The sequence below is a fragment of the Guillardia theta genome (genome assembly GCF_000315625.1).
Source record: "Guillardia theta CCMP2712 unplaced genomic scaffold GUITHscaffold_8, whole genome shotgun sequence".
NCBI classification, from domain to species: Eukaryota; class Cryptophyceae; order Pyrenomonadales; family Geminigeraceae; genus Guillardia; species Guillardia theta.
In genome coordinates, this window is record NW_005434666.1 from 724,720 (window position 1) to 738,275 (window position 13,556).

At 51.9% G+C, this 13,556-nt stretch overlaps 6 protein-coding genes across 6 annotated transcripts in view; 3 read left to right on the forward strand and 3 right to left on the reverse strand.

Annotated features, from left to right (window-relative positions):
- The window catches only part of GUITHDRAFT_101782 (hypothetical protein), a gene marked incomplete at both ends in the record, with an annotated part of 6,123 nt that extends 1,739 nt beyond the window's left edge, over positions 1-4,384 (reverse strand). Inside the window, 8 exons of the mRNA XM_005839545.1 lie at positions 135-250; positions 699-783; positions 1,020-1,123; positions 1,254-1,505; positions 1,747-1,831; positions 1,906-2,996; positions 3,256-3,474; positions 3,530-4,384. Of these exons, the coding sequence (XP_005839602.1) occupies positions 135-250; positions 699-783; positions 1,020-1,123; positions 1,254-1,505; positions 1,747-1,831; positions 1,906-2,996; positions 3,256-3,474; positions 3,530-4,384 (2,807 nt within the window). The remainder of the gene's footprint in view (positions 1-134; positions 251-698; positions 784-1,019; positions 1,124-1,253; positions 1,506-1,746; positions 1,832-1,905; positions 2,997-3,255; positions 3,475-3,529) is intronic.
- An 893-nt stretch (positions 4,385-5,277) lies between these two features.
- Positions 5,278-6,047, forward strand: GUITHDRAFT_133670 (hypothetical protein; the record flags this gene model as incomplete). Its single annotated transcript, XM_005839546.1, has 5 exons — positions 5,278-5,440; positions 5,489-5,604; positions 5,656-5,780; positions 5,830-5,881; positions 5,967-6,047. The coding sequence occupies 5 exons, from the start codon at positions 5,278-5,280 to the stop codon at positions 6,045-6,047; spliced, it is 537 nt and encodes a 178-aa protein (XP_005839603.1).
- A 180-nt stretch (positions 6,048-6,227) lies between these two features.
- GUITHDRAFT_92259 (hypothetical protein) lies at positions 6,228-7,610 on the reverse strand. The gene is made up of 5 exons (XM_005839547.1): positions 7,228-7,610; positions 7,001-7,180; positions 6,790-6,940; positions 6,684-6,733; positions 6,228-6,481 (listed from the first exon to the last, which is right to left on the reverse strand). Exons 1-5 carry the CDS (start codon positions 7,507-7,509, stop codon positions 6,353-6,355), a joined length of 792 nt encoding a protein of 263 aa, XP_005839604.1. The 5' UTR covers positions 7,510-7,610; the 3' UTR covers positions 6,228-6,352.
- A 612-nt stretch (positions 7,611-8,222) lies between these two features.
- Positions 8,223-9,718, forward strand: GUITHDRAFT_84647 (hypothetical protein). The gene is made up of 9 exons (XM_005839548.1): positions 8,223-8,359; positions 8,407-8,544; positions 8,588-8,756; positions 8,811-8,953; positions 9,007-9,150; positions 9,201-9,289; positions 9,337-9,380; positions 9,460-9,563; positions 9,614-9,718. The coding sequence occupies exons 1-9, from the start codon at positions 8,240-8,242 to the stop codon at positions 9,647-9,649; spliced, it is 987 nt and encodes a 328-aa protein (XP_005839605.1). The 5' UTR covers positions 8,223-8,239; the 3' UTR covers positions 9,650-9,718.
- A 142-nt stretch (positions 9,719-9,860) lies between these two features.
- GUITHDRAFT_101786 (hypothetical protein) lies at positions 9,861-10,158 on the reverse strand (the record flags this gene model as incomplete). Its single annotated transcript, XM_005839549.1, has 2 exons — positions 9,861-9,984; positions 10,031-10,158. The coding sequence occupies 2 exons, from the start codon at positions 10,156-10,158 to the stop codon at positions 9,861-9,863; spliced, it is 252 nt and encodes an 83-aa protein (XP_005839606.1).
- Positions 10,159-11,478: 1,320 nt separating this feature from the next.
- On the forward strand, positions 11,479-13,536 carry GUITHDRAFT_101787 (hypothetical protein; the record flags this gene model as incomplete). Its single annotated transcript, XM_005839550.1, has 18 exons — positions 11,479-11,532; positions 11,606-11,654; positions 11,709-11,744; positions 11,799-11,921; positions 11,970-12,007; positions 12,060-12,233; positions 12,284-12,313; positions 12,373-12,429; positions 12,481-12,538; positions 12,586-12,635; positions 12,688-12,735; positions 12,785-12,837; positions 12,887-12,948; positions 13,027-13,076; positions 13,126-13,221; positions 13,271-13,362; positions 13,409-13,454; positions 13,507-13,536. 18 exons carry the CDS (start codon positions 11,479-11,481, stop codon positions 13,534-13,536), a joined length of 1,146 nt encoding a protein of 381 aa, XP_005839607.1.
- Positions 13,537-13,556: the final 20 nt, after the last annotated feature.

The window sequence follows — 13,556 nt, forward strand, 5'->3', positions numbered from 1 at the left end:
GAGAGGAGAGGAGAGGAGTGGAGTGGAGTGGAGAGGAGAGGAGAGGAGAGGAGAGGAGAGGAGAGGAGAGGAGAGGAGAGGAGAGGGGAAGGGCATGCGGGACCAGAGGAGGAGAAGAGAGGAGATGGAGTCACCGGCAGTAGTGCAGCCCTCCAGGAAGGAAAGCTGCCTCCGAGCACGCGCGGGTGAAGGGAGCGACTTTCTCTGAACCTTTGCGCTCCTGCGCGATGGCGTCGGGATCGACCTCGAGCTGCAGAAGTCAGCTGAAGGGTTGAAGTAGAGGAGAGGGAGAGGAGGATGAAGATGAGGGGGGGGAGGAGGAGAAAAGAGAAAAGCAGCAGCAGGAGGAGGATGATGAAGGGAAGAAGAGTGAGGGCAAGCAGGAGAAGAAGGAAAAGGAGGAGAAAAGGGAGGAGGAGGAGGAGGAGGAGGAGGAGGAGGAGGAGGAGGAGGAGGAGGAGGAGGAGGAGGAGGAGGAGGAGGAGGAGGAGGAGGAGGAGGAGGAGGAGGAGGAAGGTACCAGCAGAGCTTCTGCAAGTCTTTGCCCCATCTCGAAGTGATTGAATTCATCCATCTTTCTCTTGTCCTGCATCCCTACTTAACAATCCGACCCTCCTGCTCCTGCTCCTGCTCCTCCTGCTCCTGCTCCAGCTCCTGCTTCTCCTGCTCCTGCTCCCTCTCCTCCTCCTCGTTCTCACCTGAAATCTGCGAGCAAACTTCACCATCTCTCCTCCTGCGATGATCTTGGGGTCGTTCGTCTTGAATGAAATGTCGACCACAAGCCTGCAAGAAGAGATCAACGTAAATGGCGAGATGATGATGATGATGATGATGATGATGATGATGATGATGATGATGATGATGATAATGATGATGATGATGATGATGATGATGATGATGATGATAATGATGATGATGATGATGACGAGGAGGAGGAGGAGGAGGAGGAGGAGGAGGAGGAGGAGGCAAGGAAGGATTAAGGAAGAGCATCAACACCGACAGAGGGGATGAGGAAGAACCTGCCATCGAAGACGAGAGATTGATCGTTGATGGCTGAGAACAAATCCTTGTCCACCCCCCGCTCACCGAGAAGAATGAGGAGGGAGCATGGCAGACTCTCCTCCTGCACATAGACAGAGAGTGAGAGGAGGAGGAAGAGGGAAAGTTGGAGGGAGGGAGGAAAAGGGTGACAAGGAGGAGGCAGAGTAAAGGAAGGATTGAACAAAGGGTGCGAGCACAGAAAACTCTCTGACCTCTTTTGTGACAACTCCCGTCACTCGCTGAGCTCGTTGCTCCACCTCTCGAATGTCGCAGCCGGTCTTGAGCTGGACTCCGCTCCTCTTCGCCGCTTCCACCACAAGCTCGTCCACCCGCTCGTCTCCCGTCGGCCTCAACTTCTTGTGGGGACAGGCGATGGTGATGCTGCCGGCAACTCCCTCCTCCTGCAGCCTCCGCGCGCTCACAAACACGTCGAGGGAGGAGCCGAAGATGACGACGTTGAGATTCTGCGAGAGAGAGATGAGGGAGCGGAGGGAAGAGAGAGAGGAGGGGAGAGCACGGAGTGGGAAGGGAAGAAAGGAGGGAACGGAGGGGAATCAAGCATGGAAGGAGGAAGGAGTACAGGAGGGGAGAGGAAAGGGGAGAAGAGCAGAGGAGGAGGGGATGAGGAGAGGAATACAGGAGGACAGGATGAAAGGAGGAGGAGGAGGAGGAGGAGGAGGAGGAGGAGGAGAGTGATGGCGTCACCTGAAGGTTCGGCTGATTCTTCAGCCATGCATGGAGTGCATCCTCCTGGTAGAGGTTGAAGGGTGAGAAGACTCCATCGACGTCCCTGCGTTGAAGACATGAGAAGAGATGACAGGAGGAGGAGGAGGAGGAGGAGGAGGAGGAGGGGGAGGAGCCAACCAGAGCTGCAGTCTGTCCATGATGGTATCACGGAACCCAGCTGCTAGGACGAGGTGATCATACTTCATCTCCACAGTCTCCCCGTTGTCCATCCTTACGCTCACCACCTGCTCCTCCCTGTCCAGCTGAGCGATGTTCCCCTCCACCACCCTGCATCCTCTGCTGACCGCATGCTGCCGGTACTCCGGGTCAGAAAGGCTCAGGCTCCTCCTCTTGTACAGTGGAGGCCGGAGGGAGAGGCCGCCGGAGGAGACGTAGGAGACGCGGTGGAGGTTGAGGTAGGGGACGCTCATGATGGCGTCGGCGAACCCGACGGAAGTCTCGGAGCCTCCGATGATGACGATGCGGTCGTCGAGGTCTTTCTTGGGCTGGCTGAGGAGTCGGAAGTTGGTGTGCAGAAGGGCCGGGGGGCCCTCGGGCATCGGCAAGTTCGGCTCCAGTGCAGTCTTGGCAGGGTCGAGGTCCTGCGGGGGAGAGGAGGGAGCGAGTCTGCGGCAGGGGATGTAGGTGAGGGTGTCGTAGGCGCGGGGCATGGCCTTGGCGTCCCGGACGGAGGCATGCAGGCAGAAAGTCTCAGTGATGCGAAGAAGCTCTCTCAGGATCTCGGGGACGCGCTTGAGGAAGATGGGGTTGACCAGGAGGTGCAAGAGCTCTAGATGCTCGTCACTGCCGTACAGCCCCGGGCTCATGAACTGCTCGAGCTCGAACCACTTGGAGAAGGTAGCTGGCTCCTTGCTGGGGGTGACCACGGCGATGGCTGATAGCTGGCCCTCCAGGCGAGCGAGGAAGACAGACTCCAGCTTCGCTGCGTCCCTGAGGGAGGAAAGAACCTGATCCTTGCTCTGCTCTCCCTCAAGGAAGTCGCTCACCTCCTCCACGTCGCCCTCTCCTGCTCTGCTCACCTGCATCGGCCACAAGAGGGACGCCCGATGACAGATGTAGAGAGCATGCGAGAAGTTGCAGCCGAGCTTCTCTGGCACGGGATGGAAGAGATGGATCAAGCTGCTCTGCCTTGCCGTGTGACGCTTTGTGAGGATACAGTACTCCTTGTCGGGGAACAAATCCAGCGCTGGCTCGAGCAGTTTGTGCACCTGCAGATCTCTTTAGTCATGACGATGACGAGGACGAGGACGAGGACGAGGACGAGGACGAGGACGAGGACGACGATGATGATGATGATAACGGAGATGATGATAATGGAGACGATAACGGAGATGAATGATGATGATGATGATGATGATGATGATGATGATGATAACGGAGATGATGATGATGATAACGGAGATGATGATGATGATGATGATGATGATGATGATGATGATGATGATGATGCATTTTTGTTATTCAAACCTGGCTGTCAAGTCTGGGGTCGAGGCAGAAGAGTGTGATGCAAACAGTGTTGGACGAGAGAGTCTGCAAGTCCACTGAAGGCTCAGGATGCGCCAAGAACTCTCCGATCTCCATGAGAGCTTCTTCCTCTGCTGCTTCAATCCGCTGCGCAAGCTCCTGGTCGAACATTTCTTCTCGCTCCTTCTCCTCTGCTTCCAGCTCCTCTGGCGTCTTGTCAGCCTGTGAGGGGATCGGTCACGCACACCTCTCCTCCTCTCTTGCGGAAACGACTTACATCCTCTTCCTCCTGCTTGTCCGCACGCTCGTCCATCATCTGGCTGTACTCCTCCTCCACCTCCTCCCGAGCCGCGCGCCTCGCCTCCGCCAACATCTCCTGCACCTGCCGCTCGTGTTCCTCCTTCCTCATCCTCTCCCGCGCCACGTGGTCCTCGTGCAGCTTGACGGCTGCCTCGGCGTATCCCTGCACAAGGAAATCGTACGTCTCCAGCTCGAATGCCTCTTGCAGCGCCGCCAGGCTCATGTCGCCGGTCACTCCCAGGATCCCCACCGCCTTCCCGTTCAGCTCAGCCACCAGCGCCTTGTTGGTCTCGTCCTGCGACTGAATCATCTGGGCAAGGAAGAACTCCCCGTACGCGTCCGCGTCCTCGTTCTGTGCCTTGAAGATGGGCATCAGGTCGTCGTGATCCTCCACCATCGCCAGTCGCACCACCACCTCCCCCACCACCTCCTTGCGGTTCACATGGTAGCAGCCATAGTTGTTCTTGACGTCGGCCTGGAGCACCAGAGGCTCGAAGTTTCCCAGAAGGGGTTTGAAGAGAGGGATGCTGACGGGGATGAAAAGCAGGACATGCTCCACCTGCGAGAAGGTGTTGAATGCCATCTTGAGCACCTCGTTGAGAGCCTGTTCCTCATGCGCGTGCTCCGAATGAAAGAAGTTGAGCACCAGCGTGTTCGAGTAGTCGACGTCCTCTCCGTCTCCCATGTTTGTACTCCACATCCTCTTGACGTCATCGATCCACATAGACGGCTTGAAGTCTCCAACTAGCGGAGCATGGTGGAACGCTGCAAACCCAACCAGCCCGCCATCGTCGTCCTCCACGCAGCAGGAGAGGGCGCATCTTTCCATCATCCGGATGAGATCGAAGGGTCCCCAGTGTTTCTCAAGGATGGAGGACTCTACCTCGCACAGGCTCTGAACCCTCTCCCTCTCTCCTTGCCCTCCTCCCGCCCTCCTCGTCCTTACTGCCATGACGTTCAACGGCTATCGGTCTTCCAGCTTCACCGGTACTCCAACGCCTTTTGTTCAACCCCTCAATTCCTCTGTACTCGTTGAAGAGGAACGACACATAGGTGGGTGGGGTACTTCAGACTACCCTTCGTTTACCATGCTTATAAGGTAAAAATGGAGGGTACTTCATAAAATTTTGGGGTCATTGAGGTGAAGAGGTAGGGGTGGACAGGAGGGTGATAACTCGAGCCATGGCACTGCGGTAAGGCAGCTTCGGGGGATGGAGGCGGGGAGGACGGGAGGGGAGGAGGGGAGGGAAGAGAGGAGAGAGGAGATGGCAGATGTACAGTATCAGATGAAGATACAAAGTGGTAGATTGGTTGGAAGGGGGACGGAAAGAGAGGGGGACAGGGCAAGAATGTCAGAGGGTGAGTACTGAAGCGACGAGGAAAAAGGAGGGGAAAAGGAGGTGAGAGGGGAGAAAGGATCGAGAGTAAGGGAAATGTGTGTTGGGCATTAGAAGGTTGCTGAACGGAGAAGGTGGGCATGTGAGATATGATGATGGTTGTGGTAGGGGAAGGGTGGAATGGGATCTTGCAGAACGAGGTCAAGTGAGATGGCCGGGGTTTCTTTAATCTGGCGAAGAGAAGTCCAATAGGGTAGAGAACCTCATGAAGTAGAGGGAATGGAAAGATGGTGTAGGAGAAGGCTGTGTGAGGAGCTGGAAAGGAAGAGGAGAGAGGATCGGTCGGTATCGGAGGCATTGATTTAATATGAACAGGTTGATCTCCGGTATGGCGAAGGCCTGCGTTCCGCAGCAGACCTCGGCCCTCAGTCTTGCATGGAGGATGGGGAGTGTCCGCGGCGTGAAGGCTAGCTCCCGAACGGTGAAGGTGATTCTCAAGCAGGACATGGAGCACTTGGGGTTTCGTGGCGAGTTGCATGCAGTTAGGCCCGGTGAGATGGTAACTGGTCTCCTGCTGCTGCTGCTGATCGACCTCGCAGGCCATGCTCGAAATTATTTGATACCGCAGAAGATAGCTGTTTATGCCACCCTGGACAACATGCAGAAATACTTAACTACCAGTGAGGAGGAAGCACAGTTGAAGAACGAAGAGAAAGTGAGAAGAGACTGATCGTAGGCCCTGCGATGCTGATGGTTCTGCTGCCAGATACGACAAAGGAGGATGGAGAAGCAGCTGTCGAAGCTGAAGTTGACGATGAAGAGACACAGCGTTGAGGATGGCAAGCTCTACGGGTCTGTGACAGCAAAGAACATCTCAGATAAACTCGCCAAGTAGACGATGATCCTTGCAAGTTTGATCAGACCTGACAGCTCGATACAGGATAGACATGGAGATCAAGCCCGAGGACATCCTTCTTGAGGCCCCCATCAAGGTGCTGTTGAATTCTCCTTGGCTCCGAATCTTAATCTCTTTTTTCTTCCTTTCCTGCCTCATCGATTCTCCTGAACTCAAAACAGGAACTGGGAAGTTTCGATATTCCTGTTCGTTGGGAGGGCAACCGTACAGCAACTCTCAAGCTTGAAGTGTTGAAGCGGTGAGGTGCTTGAGTAAACGGTGTCATGCAGCTGAGAGCAGAGGAGCAATCAAAATGAGACTTTCAAAATGTCGGCTCTGTTCTTCTCGGATCGCTAGCTTCACGTTTGCTTTCGAATGAAATACAATCGAAATCGATGGGGCATCCATCATTTCTGCAACATTTGAATGTTTCCTGTACGAACCAAACTGACAAGAATTCATTGCTATTTCATCATAGTCGACTATGTACATGGATCAATTTGATTCTAGACCAATGTGTACAGGGGTAACTGCTCCTGAGCTGTTAATCTTTCACATTAACATTTCATCAATCTTCTCCCCAGCCCTTCAACTTCCCAGGGTCAGGAACCGGAGGCCAACCACGTGCTTTGATTCTCCGAATCTTGCGTTCGTTAAAGACTGCATAGCCACCCTGCTGCTTCAAGGTGTCGTGAACCTGCCGAGCACGCAGTCATGATCTATCGCAAGATCCAAGGAAAGAGAGCAACAAGCAGGAGCACAACCATCGGACGTAAATGAGTTAAAGGTGGGTGACGTTGGGGATGGTGCGACATTTCTATGCGCGGGGGGGAAAGCAGACAAGAAGAGAAGGGAGAGAGCCAGCGAGACAACTCGAGCACAGGAGGACTTGGACCCACCGGGCAGCCGTGTGTGTACAGGCGGTTGAGGGACGTGTCTCGTAGCAGCGCTAGGAATACACGTCAGGACATTCTTGACACTGTCATATCACATCAATCTACTCACGTTCTGGTAATGTTGGTATCGGGTTGCCTCTGATGTCTAGTTTCTGCAGTGATGACATCTCACCAAACTCTTCCGGAATCATTTCTATCTTGTTGAATGACACGTTGAATTCAACCAACTTGCCCAATCCGCTCAGTTCCGGCGGGAGCTCCTGAGTATACAAATCGAAATCAGTGCTTGCCCCTCCCTGAAGACTGAAGGTCTTTCTCACCTCGATCAAGTTTTCTCCAACGTTGAGGTACAAGAGCGAAACGCAATTTTTCAAAGCAGAAGGAATCTCAACCAATCTGTTGTGGGAGAGGTCCAATTGCTCCAACAATTTCAGTTGCCCCAGTTGTTCAGGAATAACATCAATGACGTTGTTGCTGACGATGATTTCTTTGAGAGCAACCTGCAAAAGCTGTCAACATAAAGTCTTGTGGATCATACACCAAGTACGCAGTCTCCGATGCTGCTCGGCAGTTTTGACAAAAAGTTCTGAGACAGGTTCAAACTCTCTAACTTGTACAGCCGACCGATCTCAAATGGCATCTCTACAATCCTGTTGGAGCTCAAGTCCACCTCTCTCAGCTTCGGCATGAAGGGCAAACGTCGAGGACACGCGGGCAGCTTCGCGTTCCTCAGCACAAAAGTTTTCGATTTCCTGGCATGGCTCTCTGCCTGATGGATTGCCCTAATGTCGAGTGGCTCCGCGACAGGAACGGAAAACATGATCCCCATCACCTGGGGTTGTCTGAGCAGCTTCTTCCTCTCCTTTCAGAGCTCCCCAGTCCTTGGACCAACACAAACCCCTCCAACGCTCACAACTTCCCGACGCATTCGATCCGTCCGATTCAACCCGTTGGATGGTTGACACGTGCGCATTTCAGGTTCGTGTGAGCTCCTCCTTCACATTCTATCAGAGCATTTGGAGCACAGATCTTTCGGTTCTGTCTCGCCTCAACAGACCGTCTGCTACTTGTGAGCTAAATCCTTACCGCCCGCACTCCCCACTCCTTCCTCTGAGTTTCGCTCGCTCAAAGTTGTAGTCCACCTTGACAATGATATCCCTGTCTAGAGCACTTCTTCACATCACAAGAAGACTCCTTCTCTCGCCTGACCCTTCCTCCTCCTCCTCCTCCCCCTTGTTGCTCCCCGGGTCCCTCCCAAGGCACGTTCACCGCCATGGCGAAATGAGACAACGGAAGTCTCCCCCGCCTCAGAGCTAACAAACTTGCTGTGGAGAGGTGGGGTAGTATACGTAGTCTTCTTGGGGGTAGGGGTTGATGACACGCAGGGGTTCCAAAGCTACCCATTATTGGTGGGGTGGGTAATCAGCACCAAGTAAACTGGGGAAGCAGGGTAGTAGGGAGTGGAGATGGAGGGGTGGGGTGTACAACCAGCAGACACACAAGTGGTCATACGACAAGGGGGCGCGAGGGGTGGGGTGGGTAGCGGCGGCTGTGCAACTATGGGGCGCGGGGACGATGTCGGAGGTGCGATGCAGGTGGCGGTAGCCGTTGGAGTTGTGGCGGTGGGAGCCGTCTACTGGCTGATGAAGGGATCGAAGGGCTCCCGGAAGGAGAGGAAGGTGAGAGTCCGAGCCGATCCTCCTTCATGCCTCACCCGAGTTGTTAGATCTTCCTTGACAAGTCCAAGAAGCAGTCCGTACCCCTCACAGAGAAGATCCAGCTGTCCCATGACACCTTCCTCTACCGATTCTCTCTACCCACCCCAGATCACGTGCTGGGTTTGCCCGTCGGAAAGCACTTCAAGGCAACGACACTGTCCCAGTACGCCCTCTGACCCGCCCTCACAGATTTTCGGGAAGATTCCGACGCCAAAGGTGAAGAATGAATGGAACGGCAAGGAGGACAGCGAGCAGATCGATCCCTCTCATGACGGACTGGTGGAGAGGAAGTACACACCCACTTCATCCGATGAAGAAGTAGGATATTTCGACCTTGTCATCAAGGTGTACCGCCAAGGTTCGGAAGCGAAGGTTCGCCAAGATGGCCGAGAGTGATGCTTGTTTTCTGCAGGACACACGTACAACCCTCCGCGAGATAAGTTCCCTGATGGCGGGAAGATATCAAGATACATCGACAGCTTGAAGATTGGAGACATGCTTGAAATCCAAGGCCCCTTCGGCCATATCGAATACCTTGGAAAGGGAGTCTTCAAGGTTGGGTGCTTTCAAACATTTGGTCCGGCTTCTTGACCTTTCCTCTGTCGCAGTCATTTGCTAAGGAACTGGAGGCTGTCAAGGAGATCGGAATGGTTGCTGGCGGAACCGGGATCACTCCCATGCTTCAGATCATCAACGCAGTGTTGAGGGACAAGTCGGACACAACCAAAATCAGGCTTTTGTTTGCGAACCAGGTGACATTGATGCGTGCGAGTGCTCCCTCGTCATAACAGAGGGATTGAAGACCAAGGAAGATATATTGCTCATGGATAAGCTGGAGGAGCTGCGAGAGGCAAACAAGAGTCAAGTCAAGATCTACTACACTCTAGACAAGTGTGTTCTAATTCCTTCTTTATCATCAACTGATGATCAAACCACAGCCCACCAAAGAACTGGAAAGGATTCACGGGCTTTGTCAATGAAGGTATTCGATCCTCTCATAATGCTTCTTCTCCTACATGAGTCATTCAATGTGCCCAAGATATCAATTGACTCGCTCGCAGCCATGCTAGCGGAAACGATGCCTGCAGCTTCGGGCAAGTCTGTCATTCTCATGTGCGGTCCTCCTCCCATGATTGATTTCGCTGTACGTCCAAACCTGGACAAGGTGATCTTTGAACCATCTTGCCAGCTGAATATGACACGATGGGACCGCAGTTGGGGTTCTCCAAGAGTCAGATGTTGGCGTTCTAAGCGGAATGAAGGGAAAGCTTCTAGATGCTTCTGTGAAAGTCAATTTTGAAAATTGTTTGATGCCCAGTGCTTGTGTGTCTTGATCTGTGCCATTGACTGAGTGGATCATAGCATGTCGAGGGACGGGGAACACATCTGCCCAACCTCAATCGCTGACGTGTCTGAGTGTTTCAAGCCGCAAGTCTCCGGCAAAGCCACCAACGCACAGCAATCATGCATTATCTTGCTTCTGCTTCATCATGCGGTAACCAAGCCGCCTGTAATGGACGATGGTGATCCATTCGAGCTGGACACACCACGCGACGAGCTGAAACGACCAGAGCATGGCGCCGATCCTTGACAAAGAGTCAGTTGCCTTGAGTTGGAGTAAGCATTACCCACCCAGACGTAACTCCCGAAGCAACCAAAAGGAACATGCTTCCGATAAACGAAAATCCTCCGAAGATCGCCCACACAAGCACCCATCCTCTCTCCCAATAGTGCACCTGCCATGACGCTATTCCAGCCATCTGGGAAAGCGTTCAACCTCAAGGTATCGTCACCGTCTGCTCACCATGGCAAGGAGCGAGCATGTTGTTGCTGCTGTAGCCGCAACCCACCAGTGCTTTGTAGGAAGCATCAGGTGATAGGTCTCTCTATGAAGATATCTACTCTCACCGCAATTGCCAAGAGACAGGCAGCAGACATTGCTATACAGCCGCCGAAGACAGGAATCAACGTTCTTGGCCGACAGAAGTTGCGATCCCGCAGAAGATGAGAGTAAATGAGAGCAGTGCTTTCGATCCAATCATAATTGTTGAATGGACCAAGAACTTTTCTAATGTCTTCCGCTTCCTTCGAACGGTTCCTCAGGCCGCCTCGCGATTCTGTCACACCGATTCAAAATCTGAGAAAAGGAAGCACAAGGACAAAATTTGGAAGGAGCGGAAGTAGGAGGAAGATGAAAAGAAGAAGATTGTGGGAGGCGGGCGGGGTGAGAGGGAGAGAGAGGATGTTGTGCAAGAGCAAGCGCAGGGAGCATGGTATCTCACCGCTAGACATGGGAATGGCGAGTCTGCCTCAGACCTATCAACAAGCTCTGAGGGCAGCTTGCAACGTCACTGCAGCGAAATATCCCCAGGGATACTTTTGAAACAAGAATTGAAAAAGTGAATTTTTAGTATTGAGGGGAAGATAATGCCAGCAGTACTGAGGTGGGGTGGTGTAACAGGTGGGGTAGTCAAGAGGTGGGTGGTTGTTGATCGTGATAGAGAGGGTGGGGTCATTTAAAGGAAAGAGGAAGGTAGGAGGTGTAGTAGAGGTCATGCTTCAAGACTGGGGTTATGGAATAGAGGGTGGGGTGGGGGTATCTTTTGCCTAGGATTGGTGGGGTGGGTTCATGCTAGCTGGGGTGTGAAGTAGGTGGGGTAATGACTGACCCAGTAATCTATTGGGGTAGTTTTGGGCTCTTTGTAGGGGTGGGTGGGGTGGTTAGATGGGGTGGGGTTGAAGTCCGGTTGGCGCGGGCTGCCGGCATGGGTGAGTGGGGCATGAGAGTTGACGCAATGCAGAGGCTCTTCCCGTTGTTGCATTGACGATGTGAACATGCTGCCGAGCCCTTCCTACTTGTCCATGCTGAGATCCTCCTTTTGTCATTCCTCCCTGAGGGTTGTGGGTCTCGAAGCGATAGCTCGTAGGCTCTCAGGGTTATTGAACGCCAGAGCGATCAATCCTCGTTTCAAGGGCATGTCATGTCCGCATCATCTTGATGATTATGAGATCTTTTGTGCGTGTTGTTGCACCTCTTAAGGCATAGAGATACAAATTTCGGTGATTCCAAAGTTCCAGGCATGCACTCCACGCACGAGTACAAGCAAGTCCCATTACAAGAGATGAACGTCAAGGTAATTTGATTCAAGAGAGATAGGCACCTATTTCTCTGAATGTTTTTGTTGGTATTCACAACTTGTGTTGTAGAAGGATGACCTAATTTCCAACGACGTATCCGATATTGAAGTAGCGAACGGTGCGGATTCCATAAGATTTGATGGTTCGTAATGATCTATGGAAATCCAATCAGGCTCTGCTCATGATCACGAAACTCAAAAGGATAATGGTAATTGTCTTCTTCATTCTTGAATACCCATTTCTAAATGTATTTTCAAAGCAGCAAAGGCAATGGCCTCAAACAAGACCAATCAATTAATTAAAGCAGCGGCTTTGGTCGGTCTGGTCTTTCAGAATACGTCTCTGATTCTCTTCATGAAACAAGCATCCATAACGCCATCAGAAGGTACAATCATCTCTGTGTCGTCTCGGGGAGGGTTGATATCTTTTTCAGATGGGAAGAAAGCCTTGACGACTACAGTTGTAGTCATGGTGATGCTTGACATGGCTTCCCAGTGTGAACCTGATGCAAACATGGTTGTAGGTGGAGTTCTTCAAAATTACTGCCTGTATTCTGGAGATTGCATACCGCAGGCGCAAAAGCGGTGGATTGATAAGTGAGATCAGAGAAGAGATTGTTGGCAAGCCCAGGGAAACCATGATGTTGCTGGTCCCTGCCTTCATGTACCTGGCACAAAACAACCTTCTGTTCATTGCGGTATTGTTCAAGATGTTGAATCAGTCTCGTTTGTAATTGTTCTACACAAGGTTGCAAACTTGGAAGCCGTTGTGTATCAGGTCAGCGCGTCAGAGATAGTTTGGTAGCAAGAATCGTTTATCTTGATTGTTTTGGTCAGGTTATTGCTCAGTTGAAAATTCTCACGACTGCGGGGTTTTCCATTCTCATTCTTGAGGTATGAATGGCTTGATCTGCAGTAGGAAGCTCTTGATATCTTGAACTCTAGCGCAAGCTAACGATCCAGCAATGGTCGTCCCTCGTGTTGTTGACCATTGGAGCCGCTGGTCAATTTGGAATCTTTATTAGCCTTCAAGATTTGATTCTTTTATAGTGGTTCAAGTTGACAATTCTTCTCCTGGACAAGTCGCAAAGAAGACCGAAGTGAACATTCGTATTTTGCATGGATTGTGACTGACTCGATCATGTGAAATAGGCAAATTTATCTAGCACCATTGGACTTGCTTGTGCATTGCTTGCTCAGGTTTCATTACATCGATCGTCACTTTCGAAGGCTGACTGTCCCACGTCAGTGCACGTCTGGTTTTGCGGGAGTTTTTTGTGAGAAGATGCTGAAAGGCGGAAGGTATGCGCCTGAGATTCAGGAAAGGAGATTCAATCTCACTCAACGACAGCTCGAACATGTCAGTGCGAAATATTCAGCTTGGAGTTCCTGGATTTGTGTTCGGTATCGCAGGTATGTAGCCTCACACCTCACTTGAGATCATCTTTGTAACGAACTTGTATGGACTTTGATACTCACGACAACATCTAGGCGTTCTCCTCACCGATTACACAAAAGTTACAACCGGCGGATTTTTTCAGGTATGAATCTCACCGTTAGGTATGAGGAGCTCAAGACTTTGTTCAACAGGGTTACACATACTTGACGTGGATCGTCATATGCCTGCATTCAATTGGGGGTTTGTTGGTAACTGTCATCATGAAGTACGCAGACAACATTGCGAAGGTTTGTAGTCAGGATTCCTTCAATCCGATCGTAAACGATTTGTACGCAGACTATTGCCATCGGGATATCGTTGGTGGTTTCCACGGCGGTTTCGATGTACATCTTTGACTTCGTTCTAACTACCAACTTCTGTATTGGAGGGTAAGGTCTTCTCGCAATCATCTCTGAATTTTGACATGGGTATTAGTTCCGCTGTGATTTTCGCCAGTTTCATGTACTCATCTAACTTGAAGGTACGGCAGTATCGAGTTGTCTTAGGCAGGGTATATTGATGCTGGGATGCAGATGTGCCCAGCTCCCAAACCAGTCAACTAATTCCGAATTCCCGCTCATCG